Source organism: Phyllobates terribilis, unplaced genomic scaffold (genome assembly GCF_046119375.1).
Source record: "Phyllobates terribilis strain yellow unplaced genomic scaffold, ASM4611937v1 Scaffold_12__6_contigs__length_324123572, whole genome shotgun sequence".
NCBI lineage: Eukaryota > Metazoa > Chordata > Amphibia > Anura > Dendrobatidae > Phyllobates > Phyllobates terribilis.
The window spans coordinates 202,161,816-202,179,501 of record NW_027362772.1 but is presented as its reverse complement, the minus strand read 5'-3'; the positions used below and the strand labels follow the sequence as shown (position 1 = coordinate 202,179,501).

The window sequence follows — 17,686 nt, the reverse complement described above, 5'->3', positions numbered from 1 at the left end:
AAATGCAGGAAATCAGTGACTTACAATGATTAATGTATGGAATACTCACTGAAATCTGCAGGATTGTGGTATGTTGGACAGTGTAATCCTAGGCTCTTCAGATAAGGGATGAGGTGAGTCACAGACCCTCGATATATGCACTGTCCCTGGCTAAGGATGTAAAGCTGAAAACAGAATAATCCAAATTGCTATATTATATATATATATATATATATATATATATATATATATGCATAAAATCAGCTACAGGACTATTATATTACATGAGTATATTATACAAACAATACACTGATACAATCTCCATGAACAGAACCTTACAGACCTTGTCAAACATTTCAAACAGCTTAGCGCTAGGTTGGTGTATAGTGCAGATGATGGTGCGACCACCTTGAGCCAAAGAGTTCAACAATGAAACCACCTGGAAACAAGATGCGCTGTCTAAGCCACTGTAAAAAAAAATAGGAACACAATGATGGTGTACATGTACAAGACAACCAAGTATACGGGACATTACACTCTATAAACAAGCGTTTCGCTCATTGCATTGCTCACATATGTGCAACATAAAACTGCCTGGAATAATTGTTACTAATGTCTGCTCAACTCCAGGCATAAACTCCTCGGTTTGGGGTGGAAATGAGCATATATAGATGGCAACTTCTTTGTGTGACTCAATGGAATTTAAACAAACAGAATCTTACATTTAATTAATTTAAATGGAGTCTGTCACCCCCAAAATGCTAACAAAACCGCCCATACAGGTATGTAGAGGACTAAGCCCCTATAAAAATCCCTCCTGTAATATAGCTTTTACTGGTCTTGTTGGTCCTGTCTGCAGTACAGTACTGAGCGGTGGCCACAGACAGGAGCGAGTGATGAGAGCCAGCGATGAGACTATGTGAGTGCAGTTACTGTGTCTGAACAGAGCCGCTGATTGAGTTCATCGCTGTCAATCAGGATATGACTATCAGTGACACTGCAATGCCGGCTCTCATCGCTGGCTCCTGTCTGCAGCCACCGCTCAGTACTGTACTGCAGACAGGAGCCATCGTTGAGAGCCGGCACTGGCACTATGGGAACACGGCAGCAAGTCAATCAAGATATGACAGCGCCCAGTATGCAAATTGAGGGGATGTGACTTTGCACTTGGCCATGCCAAGAGGGCATCAAAGATTCCTCATTTGCATACAAAATAAATATTTTTTATGCCAACTAAACCACTAACATCTATAATTTTCATAGGGGCCAAGTCCCGCACATACCTGTATAAGTGGTTTAGTCAGCATTTTGGGAGTGGCAGACTCCCATTATCAGATGTCCAGAGATCCTGTTTGATGTAAGATATTGAACACATCATGTTTGGACCGCTTGACTATTTTCTTCAGTGTAATATACTGTAAATACAGAACCTTGACCACTACTTAATACCCTTTCCTTCTAGCCAAGGCTTTGCAGCTAGGTGGTAGAGGGGTATTCTACTGATTCTTGGGGTCCTAGCAGTCGGATCCCTACTTCTTCAGTATTTATTACCTAGCCAGTCCCCCAATGCTATCCCAATTATGCTACAATTTGTCTAATGTAAAAGGTCACAGTACGAACTAAACAAAATTGTAGTCTTTTGATAATTCCCTGGATGCTGATCTTACAGATGTGTGTATCTACGGTGACTATCAAATCAGTTGATCAATAGCAAAAAACATTAGCTAAATTACTAGGTTACGAGAAATTTACACTTTAAAAAAGCCTCATACAGAAACAATATGGTGTAGGAACCGAAAGGCTTAATGAATTCTCTATCAATAATTATGAACTCGTTGTGACTAAATGTGATTCATGTACAAACTTTGACAGACATACAGTATGAGGACACTGTGTTCAATTGTCATCCATATGATTTGACTTTTGAAGTGTAGTGTTAGTGCATGCCAACATCTCGATGGTGATGCTGAAAACTACATGTTAACATTGCTGAACTTACAGTGGATATAAAAAGTCAACACACCCCTGTTAAAATGCCATGTTTTTGTCATGTAAAAAAATTATAGAAAAAGCAGCAAAAAATGACCGTAATCATTTGTATCAAACCCAGTCATCAATAGAACATAGCAAGGGTAATTTAGACTAAAGTATAACTTTAATTAGACAAATTAAAAACCTAAATAAAACATATGACAATGGAGAATCTCTGGATTAGTGGAGACAGTTTTACTCCTTGTCTGCTGAGATAGCTTAGCCCTCATTGTGCTGTATTGCAGGGTCCCCTGATGACTCCATAAGGAAGAAACGCGTCGGGACATTAGGGCAAGCACAGGGCTACTAGAGCAGTCTAGATGTGGACTGCCCTTGTTAGGGCACGAGCAAAGGGGTGTCAGGCCAGTGCAGTCCCCATAGGGAAATATTAGGGGCAGTTTTACGCGCCTTCCCTCAGATACCTTTGCCTGCCTACCTGCCTGTCCTCTGGGGAGTATTTGCTTCCTCCATCTTACTGTGACACATACAACTCCATGACTGATGGGTGAGGACATTCCATTATTTATGCTTTACATTTTAGTACTGTATACAATTTATGCCATTATGAAAAACTGTCTCTCTTGCTGGTGTAATAACCTGAATTTATCTTCATTTAGTTGTCTTTCTTGAGAGACGTTTTGATTTCTGTCCATACAGACTACTGTATGGACACTAGGTCATTAAGGTGCTCATTCTGTCCTGTGTGACCAGTGCCCTTTGGGATTGTCGTGAGACGTGGTTTGCTCCCCTGATACAGTTGTTGTCACAACCTGGGGTTATTTCTACATTGTCATATGTTTTATTTAGGTTTTTAACTTGTATAATTAAAGGTTATATTTTTAGTCTAAATTACCCTTGCTATGTTCTAAAAAAATCATACCAAGAAAAATAATTTCAGAACTTTTTCCACCTTTAATGTCACCCATAATCTTCCCAAATCCATTGAGAAAAAAATTTAAACCATTGTAAGGGGAAAAAAACACTATGGTTGCATAAGTGTGAACATCCTCTTATAATTTGAGATGTGGTCTTGTACAAAATTAGCCAATCACATGTTATCTAATATTAAATAATAGTCAGTACACAGCCGCCAGCATTTACAGAGATTCTGATTAACCCCATGTAAAGTTTGTCTGTTCTAGTAGGATTTTTCTGACATTTTATTAGTTGAATTTTACAGCAAAAGCCATGGCCCGTAAACAGCTTACAACAGAGCAAAGGGATCTCTTATTAAAAATCATTACTCAGGTGAAGGATACAAAAACAATTCCTATGCATTAGATGTACCACGGAACCCTGTGTAGATGGTCATCAAGAAGGGGCTTAATTTTGGCACAACAGTGACATTACCTAGAAGTGAATGTCCGTCAAAACTTATTGAAAACACAAGAAGAAAATTGGTTCGGGAGACTACCAAGTTGCCTGCAGCAACATTAAAGGAGCTGCAGGAATTCCTGGCAAGTCCTGGTTGTGTACTGCATGTGACAACAATCTCCTGTATTTTTATCTGTCTTGCTAGCGGGTTAAGGTGGCAAGATGGAAGCCTTTTCTTACAAAGAAAAACATCCAAGCCCGGCTATATTTTGCCTAAACCTACATGAATTCTTCCAAAAGCCTGTGAGAAAATGTGTTATGTTCTGATGAGATCAAGGTTAAACATTTTGGTCATAATTCTAAAAGTTATGTTTGGCACAATGCCAATACTGCTGCTTTTCGGCAGTTGGAAATGGGGCTTTAGTCAAGGTGGAGGGAATTATGAACAGTTCCAAAAACCAGTCAATTTTGCAACAAAACCTTTAGGTCTGTGCTAAAAAGATGAAAAGAAATTTCACCTTTCAGCAATACAATTACGCTAAGCAGACCTCAAAATCAACAAAAGAATGGCTTCACAAAAATCACTGTTTGCAATGGCCCAGCCAAAACCTAGACCTGAATCCAATTGAAAATATATGGGTGACCTGAAGAGGGCACTATACAACGAGGATCTCACAATCTGACAGATTTAGAGCTACTGCAAGGAAGAGTGGGCAAATATTGCCAATTCTAGATGTGCCATACTGATAAGACTCCTACCCAAATATACTGAATGCTGTCAGAAATTCAAAGGGTACTTTAAAGGGGTATTCCCATCTCCAAGATCCTATCCCAATATGTAGTAGGTGTAATAATAGTAATATTAGCAAATATCTTCAATTAGAAATGTAGTATAGTTCTTCTGATTCGCTATCTCTCTTTCCTCATGTGCATGCATTGCAGGACCTTGGGTATCCATGGTTACGTCCACTGATAAAGTCACAGTTAGTTAGCTAGTTCCTAGTGGTCGTAACCATGGATACCCAAGGTCCTGCAATGCCTGCACATGAGGTAAGAGAGATAGCGAATGAAAAATACTATACTACATTTCTAATTGGAGATATTTGCTAATATTATTATTATTACACCTACTACATATTGGGATAGGATCTTGGAGATGAGAATATCCCTTTAACCACATTTCAGTTTAAGGTTGTGCATATTCTTACATATCCAGTTAACCACATTTTTGTGCATATATAACCATGTAATTTTAGTCCTTTATTTTTATTTTTCCACCCAAAAAGATTTTAGTTTATTTTTCAATTGAATTGTATGAATTATTGGTGACATTAAAGGTGGAAAAAGTTCTGAAATGATTCTTCTTGCTATGACTAATGTTACATGACAAAATAGCATTTTAACTGACGTGTGTAGACTTTTTATATTCACTGTATGTCTGTATGTAATACAGCCCATTGGTTATAAGTTTTGAAAATTTTGACAGTTTGAAAAGATATTATTAAGATTGGTTCTTTACCGGTACCCGGCTATACCAATATTTGCTAGAAACAACCCTGTTAAAAACAAACGTTTAAAGATAACTAATAATATAGGGGGGCTTACTATTCATCCGCTGTTACTGTGGCTGTAAGCCTAAGTTTATTAATGGAAACACTCTAAAACACTATCTCGTTGTGTTGGACGGATATACAGAGCACAGGGATTTTTTGCATTGCTGGCTGACTACTTTTATAATTTGTTTGTCATTTTGGGGGACATTTGGTTAATGATCTATATCTGTGGGAGAATATAAAAAAGCCTAGAATAAAATAGAATAACATGGATTTACGCTGATGAGGAGACTACCGTTCTACTTGTTTTTAGCTTTGGAGTAACATTGTGTCCAATAAAATTATTTTTGGATTTATAGGTGTGCACCTTGCTTTTTCTTTTCTTGGTTTAGACTAAAGTGGAGAACAATGATAAACTGGGCAAAGTGGCTGATGGTTACAAATCACATGAGTAATTCCATTAATTACTCATCATTTAGCATAGGATTTCTTTTTGTATAGATTTTATATTTTTTTTAGCTTTGCTGCGATGAGAAATCTATGAAAGGTAACTTGATGTCTCCAACAGTTAAAATGTGATTGCATGAATGTCCCTCAACTAGAAATTGCCCAGAAATACAACGTCCGTTACCTCTGGCCTTTTTGCCTTTTTTTAATCTATAATAATTATGCTAAAACTTTTAGCTAAGTGTTTATGCATAACTGAAAGAAGAAATAGCATTATAGTATATATCTCATAATTCCTACAGCTAATTATGGGATGTCCTTTACCTAGTAGGTTCATCAAAGAACATGACAGGTGGATTATTGACTAGTTCCAAGGCAATAGCTAAACGCTTTCGCTGACCCCCAGAGAGGCTCAGGGTTCGAGTTCCAGAGCATTCAAGGAGACCCAGTGCTGTCAAGATCTCATTCACCTGCGAAATAAAACAAACTCCTAAATATCTAATGATAGACAGAATTTTCCAGAGTGGAAAGAACAGATAGAATTATTTACACAGTATGTACTAAATGATCTGAAGAAACGCTCACCAGTTTTCTCTTCACATCCATCTTTTCATTGAGTTTCAGGTTGGCAGAGACCTATGTTGGGAGTAATATTACGGCGTCAGTCTGAAGTCCTACAACAATCCTATGCAATAACTATAGTTGATGGTATCCTAAGAAGAGCAAAGGAAGGCTATGTTCTCACCATCATGGCTTCCTTAACAGTCAAGTGTGGCAGTAGCATGTCGTCCTGCATGATATAACATGACATCTTTCGGAAAGTTCGTAGCTCCCTTTGTTTCCCATTTACCAGAATCTCACCCGTCATTCCACTGTCCCTGTTGAAGGAAAGTTGTGGCTAAATGTGGTCATTCTGATAATATTTCTATAGTTTGGATTTACGTTTCTTGACGCTTGCCTGACTTTCAGTTTCCCTTCATTGAAGCCGCCTGCAGCATGCAGTTTGCATTTACAGGTTATATTAACTTTGTTTCCGCACATTAAGGCTACAGTAGGTGCCACTTATATCCAGCAGAGGCCTATGGGCACTTTTCATATGGCAGTCTATGCACTTCTATGGACCTTGTACTTCTTACTGCCGTCGGCACGGAGCCATCCGCCTGCTTTCACATATTGCATAAATAATAATAATAATTTTATTTCTATAGCTCCAACATTTTCTGCAGCACTTTACAAATCAGAGGGGACATGTATAAACTATATAATACAGTTATATGAAAAAGTTTGGGCACCCCTATTAATCTTAAGCTTAATGTTTTATAAAAATTGGTGTTTTTGCAACAGCTATTTCAGTTTGATATATGCAATAACTGTTGGACACAGTGATGTTTCTGCCTTGAAATGAGGTTTATTGTGCTAACAGAAAATGTGCAATCTGCATTTAAACAAAATTTGACACGTGCATAAGTATGGGCACCCTTATCATTTTCTTGTTTTAAATACTCCTACCTACTTTTTACTGACTTACTAAAGCACTTTTTTTGGTTTTGTAACCTCATTGAGCTTTGAACTTCATAGCCAGGTGTATGCAATCATGAGAAAAGCTACTTAAAGTGGCCACTTGCAAGTTGTTCTCCTGTTTGAATCTCCTCTGAAGAGTGGCATCATGGGCTCCTCAAAACAACTGTCAAATGATCTGAAAACAAAGATTATTCAACATAGTTGTTCAGGGGAAGGATACAAAAAGCTGTCTCAGAGATTTAACCTGTCAGTTTCCACTGTGAGGAACATAGTAAGGAAATGGAAGAACACAGGGACAGTTCTTGTTAAGGCCAGAAGTGGCAGGCCAAGAAAAACATCAGAAAGGCAGAGAAGAAGAATGGTGAGATCAGTCAAGGACAATCCTCAGACCACCTCCAGAGAGCTGCAGCATCAACTTGCTGCAGATGGTGTCACTTGTGCATCGGTCAACTATACAATGCACTTTGCACAAGGAGAAGCTGTATGGGAGAGTGATGTGAAAGAAGCCGTTTCTACAAGCACGCCACAAACAGAGTCGGCTGAGGTATGCAAAAGCACATTTGGAGAAGCCAATTTCTTTTTGGAAGAAGGTCCTGTGGACTGATGAAACCAAGATTGAGTTGTTTGGTCATACAAAAAGGCGTTATGCATGGCGGCAAAAAAACACAGCATTCCAAGAAAAACACTTGCTACCCACAGTAAAATTTGGTGGAGGTTCCACCATGCTTTGGGGCTGTGTGGCCAATGCCGGCACCGGGAATCTTGTTAAAGTTGAGGGACGCATGGATTCCACTCAGTATCAGCAGATTCTTGACAATAATGTTCAAGAATCAGTGACAAAGTTGAAGTTACGCAGGGGATGGATCTTTCAGCAAGACAATGATCCAAAACACTGCTCCAAATCTACTCAGGCATTCATGCAGAGGAAAAATTACAATGTTCTGGAATGGTCATCCCAGTCCCCAGACCTGAATATCATTGAACATCTGTGGGATCATTTGAAGAGGGCTGTCCATGCTCGGCGACCATCAAACGTAACTGAACTAGAATTGTTTTGTAAAGAGGAATGGTCAAAAATACCTTCATCCAGGATCCAGGAAATCATTAAAAGCTACAGGAAGAGACTAGAAGCTGTTATTTTTGCAAAAGGAGGATCTACTAAATATTAATGTCACTTTTCTGGTGAGGTGCCCATACTTATGCACCTGTCAAATTTTGTTTGAATGCAGATTGCACATTTTCTGTTAGTACAATTAACCTCATTTCAAGGCAGAAACATTACTGTGTCCAACAGTTATTACATATATCAAACTGAAATAGCTGTTGCAAAAACACCAATTTTTATAAAACATTAAGCTTAAGATTAATAGGGGTGCCCAAACTTTTTCATATAACTGTACATAACATAATAATATATTATTCAACAATTCAATCAAGAGGAGTGAGGGCCCTGCTCATAGCTTACAATCTATGAGGAAACAGGATGGACACAAAAGGTAAAAAGTGTATGGTCCAGTCATTGATAATGAAAAAGGGTAGTCAAAGCTCCATGAACACATCATCAGCTAATGTCTGTATAAGTACAGATTCAAAGTGTTACTGAGTGCATGGAAATGTGGAAATCAATGGAAGGGACTCAGATTCTGAGGAAAATTTAGATTAATGAGGTGAGGAAATAGGCCTGTCTAAATAAAATTGGTTATAAACGGAGTTTAAAATTGTGGATACTGGGAATTAACCTGATTGTCTGAGGTGGTGCACTCCAGTAGACTGGCGCAGCATAAGAGAAGTCTTGGATACTGGAGTGTGAAGTGCAGGTAATAGAGAATGTTAGTCTTAGGTCATTAGCAGAATGGAAAGGACGGTTGGTAGACCGAGATGAGGGAGGAGATATAGGGCGGTGCAGAACTGTGTATAGCTTTGGGGGTGAAAGAGATAAGTTTATATTGTACTCTGTAGTGGATGGGTAACCAGTGTAATGAGTAGGCATCTGTGCAGCGATAGGACAGAAATATGTTCCTGGCTGCTGCATTCATGATGGATGGCAGAGGGGAGAGTTTAGTAAGGGGGAGACTGATTAGTAGAGAGTTGCAATAGTCCAGATGAGAATGTATCACAGTAAAAGTAAGGGTTTTTACAGAATCAAAGGTAAGAAAAGGACCGATTCTCTAGATGTTTTTGAGGTGCAGGTAGCATGAGCAAGCGAGTGAACTAGGAAGTGATGGAAAGATCTGAGTCAAATATGATCCCAAGACAGCGAGCATGCTGCTGGAGAGCAATGGTAGAACCACACACAGAAATAGCAATATTGGGTTTGGGAAGGTTAGTAGAGTGGGAAACACAAGAAATTCAGTTTTGGACAGATTCAGTCTCAGATACAGTGAGGACATAATGTTACAGACAGAAGACAGTCAATCCCTGGTATTTTCTATTAGCAATATCAGCACAGAGATGGTACTGATGGTATTGATAATCAAATCTGCTGATGGTTTGTCCAATAGGGACGATATAGAGAAAAAAGAGGAGGGGATCTAGGACTGAACCATGGAATACCGCAACAGTAGCCCAACCTCATGTCAGCCATTGCTCACAGAGTTTTCTCTGAAGGCAGTAACTTCCTCCTGCGGTGACCAAGAGGATCCACCACCCAGGTTTCCTTGGGTCACAAAGTGACACGCAGAAGATGTCCTTCAACACCAGTGATGGACATTACAAAAACCTAGTCATGTCTTTGGGGCTTTATAATGCTCTGGCCATCTTACAACATTTCCCCAATGAGATGTTAAATTAACTTCTCTATCATAGCATTTTGATATACCTCAATGACATCCTTCTCTTTTCCAAAGACCTTTCTTCCCATTGGCAATACGTATGCACTATGAAATACTTTTTTTAAACCTTGTTTTAATTGAAAATAAAGTTTTCATACATTAATTAATGTGAATATAACTTGAAATATACATGACTAGGTTGTTATAAGATGGTAAATAGCAGAATGTACATTCCAAGCATGGTTACATCAAGTCAAAAGACAAACTAAAAACTAGGAGGGAGGGTAGGAGGGGAGAAAAGAGAATGCCTAAAACATGTACTTTCCATGTATAGATCACCCAACAGGGGTGTATAAACTTATACTCTTCTTGAAAGTTATGCGGGACCCATCGACACTAACATAGACCTCTGACACCTAAATGTATCTCCACACTGCGGCTCTATCTAACACATTTCTACATGGGCGGTTCCCCCAATAGTAGTTGCTCTTGATACCTCTCTGTAGGTTGGAAGCAAATTCTAATATCATCTCGGATGCATTGTGGAACCAAAGAGATGAAACTTTCCCAAGTTTCAAAGAAGGACTGTACCTTTTCCTCCTTGTGTAAGGAGGCCTCAGCCCAATCCATCTGAAGCAGGAACGACAGTTTGTCTAAAAAAGATCTTAAAAGGAGGAGCTTGGTCGTGGATCCACACCTGTAGGATGGCTTTAACACCGGCTGCCGCCACCATGTGCAACAGTTTAAGGGCCCCCGTAGAGCATGTGTATTTATCTGGCTCTAGGTATCCAAAGATGGCCTAAAGAGGCTCATCATCATTGTTGTATTCTAGTCCAGAAGGGCTGAATAATCGGGCATGTCCACATGCAATGGAATAGATTGGCCTCAGGGGAGCGGCACTTAAAGCACTCCGAAGTTGTGTATAGCCCCATTCTATGACCCTTCTGGGGGGTTAAATATGATCTATGACATATTTTCAATCTCATTTCAAGGAAGCGAGCTGAAAGGAGAAATTTGTGGGCTTGGTCCAGGGCTTTCAAAATTGTGCTGTATGATAAGGCGGGATCATCGATCTGCCATTTTGTTAGTGAAAGTTGAGATTTCTTATAGTCTAGGGCGACAAGAATGAATTTATAATTAGAGGCTATTTGGCCAGATGAGGTGTTAGGTTTAGTGAACCATCTAAGCAGGTATGGATCCCACTCTTGCTTAGGAAAATGAGTTATTATCTTTGTCACATAACTCTTAGCCTGTAGGTATTGGAATGGGGGGAATGCAATGGTAAAGTATTTAGATTGCATTTCCTCTATTAAATACATACGATGCTCCCCTAAGTGGATCAGATGTTTAATGGATATTATACCCTGAGAGTGCCACTGGTAAAAGACAGGATGGGCATGTCCATGCTGGAAATGGGGGCGTTATCAATGAGTGGGAGAAGGAGAGATATTTGAGGGGGGAGCTGAAACTGTCGACGTATTTTCTGCCATGCTTTCCATGTAGACACTAGGAGAGGGTTCGCCTTCACTTCATAGGTAGAGTGTGAAAAAGATAGAGAAGATGTGGGAATTCTGTCATTTTAATTAAGTTGGCTCTACCTAGGTATGATAGATTAAAATCTTTCTATTTAGCTAAAGTGGATTCTAAGTTGTTGAGGTATACACTACCGTTCAAAAGTTTGGGGTCACCCAGACAATTTAGTGTTTTCCATGAAAACTCATACTTTTATTTATCAAATGAGTTGCAAAATGATTAGAAAATATAGTCCAGACATTGACAAGGTTAGAAATAATGATTTTTATTAGAAAGAATAATTTTCTCCTTCAAACTTTGCTTTCTTCAAAGAATGCTCCCTTTGCAGCAATTACAGCATTGCAGACATTTGGCATTCTAGCTGTTAATTTGCTGAGGTAATCTTGAGAAATTCCCCCCCATGCTTCCTGAAGCCCCTCCCACAAGTTGGATTGGCTTGATGGGCACTTTTTGCGTACCATACGGTCAAGCTGCTCCCACAACACCTCAATGGGGTTGAGATTTGGTGACTGCGCTGGCCACTCCATTACAGATAGAATACCAGCTGCCTGCTTCTTCCCTAAATAGTTCATGCATAATTTGGATGTGTGCTTTGGGTCATTGTCCTGTTGTAGGATGAAATTGGCTCCAAAGCGCTGTCCACAGGTTATGGCGTTGCAAAATGGAGTGATAGCCTTCCTTATTCAAAATCCCATTTACCTTGTACAAATATCCCACTTTATCAGCACCAAAGCAACCCCAGACCATCAAATTACCTCCACCATGCTTGACAGATGGCATCAGGCACTCTTCCAGCATCTTTTCAGTTGTTCTGTGTCTCACAAATGTTCTTCTGTGTGATCCAAACACCTCAAACTTTCATTCGTCTGTCCATAAAACTTTTTTCCAATCTTCCTCTGTACAATGTCTGTGTTCTTTTGCCCATATTAATCTTTTCCTTTTATTAGCCAGTCTCAGATATGGCTTTTTCTTTGCCACTTTGCCCTGAAGGCCAGCATCCCGGAGTCGCCTCTTCACTGTAGACGTTGACAATGACGTTTTGCGTGTACTATTTAATGAAGCTGCCAGTTGAGGATCTGTGAGGTGTCGATTTCTCAAACTAGAGAATCTAATGTACTTGTCTTGTTGCTCAGTTGTGCAGCGGGGCCTCCCACTTCTCTTTCTACTGTGGTTAGAGCCTGTTTGTGCTCTCCTCTGAAGGGAGTAGTACACACCGTTGTAGGAAATCTTCAGTTTCTTGGCAATTTCTCGCATGGAATAGCCTTCATTTCTAAGAACAAGAATAGACTGTCGAGTTTCACATGATAGTTCTCTTTTTCTGTCCATTTTGAGCGTTTCATAGAACAAACAATTGTAATGCTCCAGATTCTCAACTAGCTCAAAGGAAGGTCAATTTTATAGCTTCTCAAAACAGCCAAACTGTTTTCAGCTGGGCTAACATACTTGTGCAAGGGTTTCTAGGGTTTTCTAAACCTCCATTAGCATTCTTACACAGTTAGCAAACACAATGTACCATTAAAACACTGGAGTGGTGGTTGTTGGAAATGGGCCTCTATATACCTATGTAGATATTGCAATAAAAACAAGACGTTTGCAGCTAGAATAGTCATTTACCACATTAACAATGTTAGCTTCATTGAAATAAATGTGCTTTTCTTTAAAAAATAATGGAATTTCTAAATGACCCCAAACTTTTGAATGGTAGTGTAGGTTGATGCTAGTTTTATACAATTTAGTTGGATGTCTTGTCACTTGCACTCCCAGGTATTTTAGTGAGCTAGTAGTCCATTGACAGGGGAACCCCGATGTCCACGACGGTTTGGAGGGACCGCGTAGCATCATCACTTCTGTTTTGTCCCAGTTAATATTATAGCCCAATAGGCCTCCCACGTCCTCTAGCTCTCGTATAAGAGAGTGTAGAACTTGTTTGGGGTTAGTTATTACCAGGAGGATATCATCCGCGAATGCGGCGACCTTAAGCTCCCCAGAACCCACCACGAGTCCCCTAAAGGTAGGGGTCTGCAATAAATGATGCAGTAAGGGGTCAATAGAAAGATTAAATAGAAGGGGTGATAGAGGGCATCCCAGTTTGACCCCTCAGAAGAGGTCTATGGTTGGTGCACCTCATCCATTAATCGCCACACAGGTACTTGCATTCACATGAAGGTATTCAGTATATTGCAGAAACCTTGGGCCAAAATTCCCCCTTCCCAGAACTTCATACGAAAAAGGCCAAGCCACTTTGTCAAAGGCCTTTTCGATGTGTCTAGGGCCAAGACCGTAGCAGCGACCGCCATGCGTATGTTTGCCACACTACTCCGCCCCTGAGTAAAGGCCATTTGAGCCTCGCACAGTAGACTGCGCAGTAGCGGTTGTAGACGGCTTGCTAAGATCTTTGCCAAAAGTTTGTAGTCATGGTTGAGGAGTGAGATTGGGCGATATGATTGTGGTAGTAATGGGTCTCTATTAAGTTTAGGGATAACTATGATACGTGAGTCAGTAAATCGATCGATGGGGACACCCTGAAGGAAAGCTGTGTTGAAAAGGTTAGTCAGAATAGGTATTAAGTCAGGGGATAAAATCGTATAATATTCAGCAGAGAAGCCATCAGGGTCCGGGGTCTTACCGCTGGATGCGTCTGCTATAGCTTGTCTCAATTCATCTTCTGTTATCTCTGAGTCCAGCGGTCACTTGTTGTTCAATGGTCAGTGATGGGAAATTAATTAGGTTTAAAAAGGAATTAATCGTTGGGAGGTTAGCGAGGGAGGCCCTGTAGCGGTCTTCATAATAATCACTAAATATTTATGAAATACTTTAACCTTGAAAAGTGTAACTTTCAATCTTGTGCTGCCTACTGTAACATCCCTGGCGGGGAGCTTGCATGGTGCACCACCTCCCACCATGCAAGACCGCAATCTTACCTGTCAGTCCATGCTGCACTCTTTGCTCCAGTACCTGCTCTGTCCATGTCTCTTGTCTGATTGCTTAGGGCGTCGGCGCGGCTTTCTGCTCGTTTCTTATAGCTACTGTGTGCACAGTCCTAATGTGTCCCCAGCCTATTGCTGTGAGTCACTGGATACTTAAACCCCCTCTACCCAGTAGGAGGTGCCTGAGCAACACTTTCTCTCAGTTTGTCTTTTGCAACTGAAGTGCCAGGTCCTGTCCTGCATCTAGTCTGTTCCGCCACCCTGGGGGCTGTATACCCAGGCCTGTTACCTGTCTGTTCTGCCACCCTGGGGGCTGTATACCCAGGCCTGTTACCTGTCTGTTTCTGCCACCCTGGGGGCTGAGTTCCCAGGCTCGTTTCTGTATCTTGTTTCTGTTTCAGTTCCTGTCTGAACAGTGTCCTAGCCCGGTTCTTGTTTGTTTCTATGTTTGTACCTTCCCTTTTCCTGCAGTGTCTGAACCTGCACCTAACTCCAACTCGCTGTCTCTGTACTTCTGTTTGTGAGTTTTGTGTCCACTCGCTACTTCATTGTAAGTACCTTGTGTGTATCTGGTTCTGCTCGTTCTGTTTCCCTGCCTCCGTATTTACCTCCTGTGTTCTAGCTATCTTCCTGTATCTTCCAGTCTGTTCCATGTGAACAGAGCCCTGTCCTGTCTGCCTTCACCATCTGCTCTGTTCTGCTCTGCTTGCTCACCGCTCCGGCGGTTCCGCTCTGCTCCGCTTGTTCACCGCTCCGGCGGTTCCGCTCTGCTCCGCTTGTTTACTGCTCCGGCGGTTCCGTTCTGCTCCGCTTGTTTACCGCACCTGCGGTTCCGCTCTGCTCTGCTTGTTTACCGCACCTGCGGTTCCGCTCTGCTCTGCTTGTTCACCGCTCCGGCGGTTCCGCACTGCTCTGCTTGTTCACCGCTCCAGCAGTTCCGCACTGCTCCGCTTGTTTACCGCACCTGCGGTTCCGCTCTGCTTGTTCACCGCACCTGCGGTTTTGGTCTGCTCTGCTTGTTCACCGCACCTGCGGTTTTGCTCCGCTCTGCTTGTTCACTGCACCTGCGGTTTTGCTCCGCTCTGCTTGTTCACCGCACCTGCGGTTTTGCTCCACTCTGCTTGTTCACCGCACCTGCGGTTTTGCTCCACTCTGCTTGTTCACCGCTCCTGCGGTTTTGCTCTGGTAGTCCACCGCACCTGTATCCCAGTCTGTTCTGGTCCCTATCCAGCCTGCGTTCATACCTGCCAGTATCTGCCTGTCTTCATTCCAGCTGTGCCTGTCAGCACCCGCCTGCCTTCATACCAGCCATGCCTGCTAGTACCCACCTGCCTTCATACCAGCCGTGCCTGCCAGTGCCCACCTGTCTGCATACCAGCTAACCTGCCTGTTCCTGCATTCCCCGGTGTGGGTCAACAGCTGTGACCGGGGTCTGACCTGGAGTAGCACCTGGTCCCTCTGCTCGGTTCCTCCCTGGTTCACGGAGTCGACTGAGCCGCCGTGTGACCTTGGTTGGATCTGGTTGATACTTAGTTATGCCCCTCCAGGCACTCCTCGGTTCATGGTACAGTGGGATCACAAATCAAGCTCACGCCAGTCAGTCCGGGCGCGAGCGTAACACCTACAGTGAGTTGCAGAGTCAAAAGCATCCTCCCATTCTTCACAAGAGGCCCCCATAGGGAAGTCTGAACTGAAAGAGGTTGTGCACTATTGGAAAACCCCTTCTTAAAAGACACAGCGCCAACATCGCAGGAATGGCACTGATCTGGGAGGTAAGTATAATTTATTTTATTTTGTGGCTGTCAATGGCGCTATTAAGAATGGGGTGTGTAGTAGACGACAACCCATTTTACCATTCGGACCCACATGCTTCAGGTGTTAAGAGTATTGGCAGCTAATGCTTCAGTGATTATGGCACAGTAGTCACACAACAGCCGTAAGACATAGCATGGTAATAAGCCAGAGACAACAAATCCACAGGGTTAAGTGGAGGAAGAGTGGGAAGTTCAAGCCAGAAGTCAAACCAGAGATGCAATCAGAAGGTGACATATCCAAGAAGCCAGGTAAAAAGCTGAGTCCAAACAGAAAATACACTGTCAAACAAAGGCACACAAAATAAGTAAATTGTAGATAAGACTGTGCCCAGGACTGGAAACTCATTGTGCAACAACATCAAAATTAGGTAACAAGGTCAGAAGATATCCTATTATATTAACCCATTCCCACCACAGCCAATTTTAATTTTTGCACTTTTGATTTTTTTGTCCCTTCTTCCTAGAGTCATGACTTTTTTATTTTTCTATTGCCATAGGCATATGAGGGCTTAATTTTACAGGACATGTTATACTTTTGAATGAGACCATTTATTTTGCCATACAACGTACTGGCTGGAAAATGGGAAAAATTTCAGTGATGGACAAAAAAAAAAAGAAAAATTTTCCGAATTGGTATGATCAAGGCAATAATAAACTTGTATAGTTTCTTTTTTATTTCAGAAATTTGTAAAAAAAAAAAAAAATGTTGTTTGTGTCACCATTTTCTGAGGCCTGTAACTTTTTTTTTTCTATAGATGAAGATTTATGAAGATTTGTGATGTAAGTTGATGTTTTTGTGATACCATTTTAGCGTACATACATTTTAATCACTTTTTTTGCATTTTTTAATAGTATTAATTGATCCTGCAGTATTAAGGTATTGCAGAAGTGTATACAGGAAAAATGATATCTTCCTATGTAGTCCAGCCTTAGACTGGACTTCACAGAAGAACCAAAATGTCAGCAACAGGTTCCTTCGAGAGCCCTTCAACTCAATCAATCAATCAGCACCTCTTGATTGCATTACAGAGGGAGGTGTTGAGAAAATGGGCATGTGTGCACTGGCAATCAGTCCTTTTAAATGCTGCTATGAGGCTATGTGCCCACTATGCGTTTTTCAAGCGTTTTTGATGCGGAATTTCCGCAGCGTAAATGCTTGAAAAACGCTTGGTAATACGTGCCCCATGGTCCCCAATGAAAATCTGCATGTTCTGTGCACATTCTGCAGAATTTTCCGCAGCGGATTTTCCTTGTGGAAAAATCTGCAGCATGTCCATTATTTGTGCGTTTCCGCATGCGGATTTGAGGTCACAATGCATTTGAAAAACGTAAGTCAAATCCGCATGTAAAAACGCTGCAAAACCGCTTAAAAAACGCGTGTAAAATCCGCAAGCGTTTTTACTGCCAAGAACATGCAGAAACGCTGCGGAAATTTTCTGCTTCAATTCTGCATCGTGGGCACATAGCCTCAGAGATTGACAACAGTATTTAAATGGTTAAACACAACCGATCAGAGCCGGCTCAGAACACTGTTGCTACAGGCAGATACTTGCTGTATAGCACAGCTGGCGTCTAATGGGTATGATTTGCTTTAGTATTTCTTTAATTTTATATTGTGTTAAATACTTTTTCTTAAAGGGAATCTGTCAGGTCATTTTTCATAGCATACTAATAGCATCCTGAAATAGGGTTTGGGCAGCCCTTTCAGAATATGTAACGTTTATTGCTGTACCTTGCCCCGTTGTCTCGCTGTAAGATCCGGACAATTCAGAGTCGTGTGTCGGCTAGTCAAGTGT

At 41.3% G+C, this 17,686-nt stretch overlaps 1 protein-coding gene across 5 annotated transcripts in view; it reads right to left on the bottom strand.

The window, feature by feature from the left end:
- ABCG4 (ATP binding cassette subfamily G member 4) overlaps window positions 1–17,686 on the bottom strand; it is a 112,145-nt gene that overhangs the window by 44,337 nt on the left and 50,122 nt on the right. For all 5 annotated transcript variants that reach the window (XM_073657837.1, XM_073657833.1, XM_073657834.1 and 2 more), the window contains 5 exons: window positions 6,070–6,202; window positions 5,910–5,960; window positions 5,649–5,794; window positions 323–446; window positions 50–164 (listed from right to left, as the gene is read on the bottom strand). In XM_073657837.1, coding sequence (XP_073513938.1) covers window positions 50–164; window positions 323–446; window positions 5,649–5,794; window positions 5,910–5,960; window positions 6,070–6,202 — 569 coding nt within the window. The remainder of the gene's footprint in view (window positions 1–49; window positions 165–322; window positions 447–5,648; window positions 5,795–5,909; window positions 5,961–6,069; window positions 6,203–17,686) is intronic.